The sequence below is a fragment of the Aristolochia californica genome, unplaced genomic scaffold (assembly GCF_029961685.1).
Source record: "Aristolochia californica isolate CCGP_79_NKW_82.1479 unplaced genomic scaffold, dmAriCali1.0.hap1 SCAF_7, whole genome shotgun sequence".
NCBI classification, from domain to species: domain Eukaryota; kingdom Viridiplantae; phylum Streptophyta; class Magnoliopsida; order Piperales; family Aristolochiaceae; genus Aristolochia; species Aristolochia californica.
This window is the reverse complement of record NW_027182268.1, coordinates 34070682-34075770: the sequence shown is the minus strand read 5'-3', so window position 1 is coordinate 34075770 and position 5089 is coordinate 34070682. Positions and strand designations below refer to the sequence as shown.

At 42.8% G+C, this 5089-nt stretch overlaps 1 protein-coding gene across 1 annotated transcript; it reads left to right on the top strand.

Moving 5' to 3' along the window:
• Nucleotides 1-1053: 1053 nt before the first annotated feature.
• LOC137937753 (protein ALTERED PHOSPHATE STARVATION RESPONSE 1-like) lies at nt 1054-4650 on the top strand. Its single transcript, XM_068782908.1, has 5 exons — nt 1054-1700; nt 1835-3053; nt 3145-3356; nt 3499-3722; nt 3915-4650. The coding sequence occupies exons 2-5, from the start codon at nt 1946-1948 to the stop codon at nt 4564-4566; spliced, it is 2196 nt and encodes a 731-aa protein (XP_068639009.1). The 5' UTR covers nt 1054-1700; nt 1835-1945; the 3' UTR covers nt 4567-4650.
• The last annotated feature ends 439 nt before the right edge of the window (nt 4651-5089 follow it).

Below are 5089 nucleotides of genomic sequence, written 5' to 3'. Positions count from 1 at the left end.
TTGATGGGGTTTTTTTGGATCTTATTTCGTTTTTTTCTGAGGTAGATCTGCACACTGTAATTGGGCCAGCAAAAGCATGTTAAATACAATGAAGCATTTCAGAATAAAAAATGGCTAGTTTGGGTCTTTTCTCAGTTCACGGATGTTCTTTGCAACATACGTATCTGTTGTCTGGTAAATAAAGTAAATAAGATCCGATCAGGGTTTGTGCCCGGACCCTGTAAGGCGGCTGTCATGGAGCGTTTGAAGGGCTTTTCTGAAGGACTTGGTTTATTCCCCTTTCTCCAGAGGGCCGACTTCCTTCTGCTTTTTTAAACATTCTTGCCATCTCCTTCCCTCTCTTTTCGGAATGGGAAGTGCCCATAGCAACCCCAGTAGGCGCGACCAGCTGCCCGACCCCAACGATGGACGGACTCGATTCTTCCTTTCCTACTACAAAACTTGCTCGATCTGGGTCACCAAGATGACGACACTTATAACGGGTAATATCGTTGTTTGGTTTAATTTGGGGGGCATTTACTTAATGTTGTGGTGTTTCTTCCTCTTTCTGAAGAAAAGCTCTGTTCACTCTCAGGTGACCGTTGCTGCTCTCAACGTTCTCTTCCATCGCTCACTGGTTCGCCAAATCAGATCTCTTTCGCGTTTCTTCCTTCTCAAATTCCGGCATCGTTCTTGCATTTTCTGCTTCGGATTTTCATCGCCATTGTCTTATAGATTTGGGGCTTTGCCAACATTTTTTTTTGCTTTCTTTTGATTTTGAGACATTTCGCCTGTTGGTGTTTTTTGTTATTTATTTTTGGCTGTGATGGATTGCTAAAGTGTAGGGTTGTTAAAAAGCCTTCTTGTTTAATAGATGGGTGCTTTAGATTGCTTTTGTGATTTAATATGTTCTTGCGTTCGTATCTGTTCTGTCTGCGGAAATGTTTGGAGTTGGCTTGGTTATGGCCATAATTTTTGGAGACGAATTATATGTACTTTTAATGTACTTGACTTAACTTCCTTTCATGTAAAATTACTGTAGATTGGTTTCTTCTGTCGTTTGGCGAGATGTAATCGCAAAGGTTTCGGTCGTCTTGCTTGGCTATGCAGCGTTGCCGAATTTTGTCTGCTTTTTTCTGTGTCTCACACTTCATTTTTGGGGTTTCCGTTTTACAGTTTGTAGTTAGTTTTTTGTTTAGTGAACGGATTTCTCCTTTGCTTTTGATTTGTTCGTCTGACTTTTGTCTCTCCTTCCCAGTGAAGTATTTAGCTCGACGGAGGTCAGGGTACAGGCGAAGATCGTCTCTCTAATCCTTTCTGAATCTTGTGTTTTCGTTCCCTTTTAACATATTCTAATAATGCGGTCCGTTTTGATTAACCTTGCAAAGTTGTCTAACTTTTGTGTCTCCTTTATCCATTGATTCCTTATCGCAGTAAACCCCCAATCCTTCTGTACATTCCCTTTCATTCATCATTTTTCCGTCTTCTGTGAATGTTTTTATCAGAAATTTTCTGCATCCCTAGAGTTTATCTTACCCGTGGGTTTCTTTCAAACTTTTTCATTAATGGTTTTCTTTCGAATGTGCTAAACTCAGCTTTTTCCTTGCTTTTTTCAGCCGTGGTGACGCTTCTTTCCTTCGGAGGTGGATTTGGAACTTCCTGTTTCAAAGTAAGATAGCTGACGAGAACAGAAGGATTAAGCTAACTGCTTTCTTCTCGAGGTCTGTTTGCATTTCCAAGTATTCTATGTATGTATTCATCCTTAAGAAAAGCATACTCTTGGTTCGTTCAGTAGTTATTCTCCCAAAATGATGCCGTTCAATTTGGTCGTAATCGTCAATATTCTGTTTTGCAGAACTGCCTATAAAATCCTATGAATTTTGGCAGGACAACTGGTTTGTTTTTGTCCAATTACGTTTTCGATTGGAGTCTCTCAAATTCGTAGAGAGACCAACATTGAAGAGAAATGGGATGTTCTACTTCGAAGTTGAACGATGAAGAGGCTGTCCAACTCTGTAAAGATCGAAAGAGATTCGTCAAACAAGCAGTCGAATATAGGATTAGTTTTGCTGCTGGTCACATTGCTTATATCCAGTCTATGAAACGAGTCTCTGCTGCTCTTCGGAATTATGTGGAGGGAGACGAACACCGTGAATTCTTTTCTGATTCATACTCAACTCCACTGTTTACACCCGAGAAAAAGAGGGGACCTGAATTCGTTGCCATCCCTCTCAAATCCTTCTCCCCAACCACGCTTCCGTTTACGACTGGTTCGTCTACTACAGTGAATTGCCTTCGAACAGGTGGGAACCCTCCGATTTCCGTGGAAGAAATGCCTCCGTCACCGGAGACTGTAAGAATTCAAACGTACTCGCCGGTCCACCATTTCGGAATGGATGGGTTCTTTTCGATGGATCCACCGCTGATGCAGTCATCGTTCTTCTCTTCGCCTCCGAATAATCGGCCAAGCTTTCCCCCTCCACCTCCTCAAACTTCCCACTGGGAGTTTTTCTGGAACCCCTTTTCGTCCTTAGATACATATTGGTCTCCTAACCGGAGCAGTCTCGATCAAATGGCTATTGATCATGATGAGATCAATGGGTTGCGACAGGTTCGAGAAGAAGAAGAGATCCCTGATTTGAAAAAAGAGGGCGAAGAACAACAGATATCAAACGACAGAGAAAAGGGTGACGAAAGATCTAAGATTGATTCGGGATGTGACAGTGAAACGAGTTCAAGTCATGACAAAGTGGAAATCGAAGTGGAAAGCGACACAGAGCATGAAGCGAAAGGATTGCAATCTTGTACAACAGAGAGTGTAGAAGTATCAGAAGCACAGAATAATGCAGAACTTGAGCTGGCTAATGAGGGAAGAGCACTGGATGAAACGGGACCAAGGGAGGAAACAACTGGTTTCACTGTTTATGTAAACCGGAAGCCCACCACTAGCATGGCCGAAGTGGTCAAGGACCTTGAAACCCAATTCATGATAGTCTGTGACACTGCTAATGAGATTTCAAACATGTTGGAGGCCAGCAGAGCTCCGTACTCTTCGACATCAAACGAACTCGTAGGTATTCTTCCTAAACAGATAACAATCTACTGGCAATGGAAGAAAGTAGTCAGTGCTTGCTTTTAACATTTTTCATTTCGAATTCTGAACAGCTGCTAAAATGTTGAACCCTATCGCCCTATTTCGATCTGCATCATCCCAATCAACTTCATCTAAGTTCATCCATGCTTCTTCAAGTTCAAGAGACGAAGGTTATGACAGTAGTAGTGATATCTCTGATGAACCCTGCATGTATTCTGGGAGTCTGCAGTCAACACTAGATCGCTTATATGCATGGGAAAAGAAGCTGTATGAAGAGGTCAAGGTATTCTTCTTGTTCTTTGCTCGACGACCGAAACAATTTCTGAAGATCCGTACTACTGCTTTATTTGAATTGAATCGTATCAAATTCAATTAGGTGCAGGAAAACGGATGTTCTCGTTGCCACTAATTGAAATTTTTGTCAGTCAGGAGAAAGGATACGCATAGCATACGAGAAGAAGTGCCTGCAGCTTAGGAATCAAAACGTTAAAGGAGAAGATCCATCTGTGGTGGATAAAACAAGAGTTGCAGTAAGGGATCTTCAGACACAGATAAAGGTCTCAATTCATTCAATAGAGTCTATCTCAAAAAGGATCGAAACGTTGAGGGATGAGGAACTGTATCCTCAGCTGATAGATGATGCAAGGGTGTGTTAATTTATCTTATCTTTCTTCTTCTCTTAGACTACAATTTACTTGTTTTAATTATTTGTCTTCAACTTTGAAATCGTTCTTGCAAAAATTAATCAGGGAGAGATTATGACTCTATCATTACTTTCTTCATAATCCACAAATCATAGTTGTAGAAAATCGATTGATTTGTTGGTTTCCCGGTAATGCAGACTAGCAAGGATGTGGCGGGTGATGACAAAGTGCCATCAGTCACAGAAAAACACAGTCGAAGAAGCCAAACTCCTCCTGGCTTCCACACCAACAAAATGCACCCCAGATAAGCTCTCAGGGTTCTCGTCCCCCTACGGACTCGCTCGGTCGGCCTCCAACCTCGAAACAGAGCTGCGGAACTGGCGCTCCTGCTTCCAGTCGTGGGTCGCCTCTCAACGATCTTACGTCTGGGCGCTCACCGGGTGGGTACTCCGCTGCTCCCGGTCGACTGACACCGAGAAGCTCCCCTTCTCCCCCCGCCGCTCCGGCTCTGCTCCACCTATATTCTCCATCTGCATTTCCTGGTCCAGGTTCCTGGATCAGGTGAGTGAGATCCCCGTCATCGATGGCTTAGATTTCTTCGCCGCCGGAATCTGGTCAATGTGCAATCAGATGAGAGATGAGGAGGCGCGGCGGAAACGGTTGAGCAGCGGCGGAAAGGGAGAGACGGAACTTGTGGAGATTGAAGATAAAATAGCGGAGGAAGAGAAGATGGCGGAAGTAGCCGTTAGGGTTTTGCTAGCCGGGATGGCGGTCGCGGTGGCGTCGTTGACGGAATTCGCCTGTAGTTCGGCGGAGCGTTACGAGGAGCTAGTGAATCTGTGGGAGTGAAAATGAAGGTGGGGGTGTAACTGTAACATAAAATTGTACAAGTTAGTGTGAGGGAGAAGATGAACACTGCCTGTCCATTGTCAACCCATGCATCTTGCCAACCATCGATCTACATTTGCGAAGAAAACTTCCAAAAGAATAACGCATGTTTAAACAAACATTGAATCAGAAGTTGAATCTCTCGGTTCTTGTGGCTCAGCCTGGATTCAATAACAGAGTAATCAGATAACAATTAGAACTATTTAAATTTAAAAAATGACAATCACATGAGTACAAGTTGGTCTTCTATCCTCTTTCTCATCTAGGTCACCAAAAATCACCATGAAAAAGAAGAAGAAAAATCAATCAAAATGAAAGGGACACATGTACATGCAAATGTTCCTAAGTGATACACTTTTAAAAGAGTTGGGAAATACAAACTTGTTCCATAACTATATAGACATTGTCATCATCCACTTAGGCATCATAGAATTAGACTAGGTTCTTATGCCCTACTAGAGCATGCAATGTTTTCACTTCTCTT

What these genes read in the sequence shown, in the direction of transcription:
- LOC137937753 (XM_068782908.1), top strand. Translation starts at nt 1,946, where the DNA reads ATGGGATGTTCTACTTCGAAGTTGAACGATGAAGAGGCTGTCCAACTC. An exon ending in AGCTGTATGAAGAGGTCAAG is followed by an intron (nt 3,357 to 3,498) that starts GTATTCTTCTTG and finishes AATTTTTGTCAG; the next exon opens with TCAGGAGAAAGGATACGCAT. An exon ending in CTGATAGATGATGCAAGGGT is followed by an intron (nt 3,723 to 3,914) that starts GTGTTAATTTAT and finishes CCGGTAATGCAG; the next exon opens with ACTAGCAAGGATGTGGCGGG.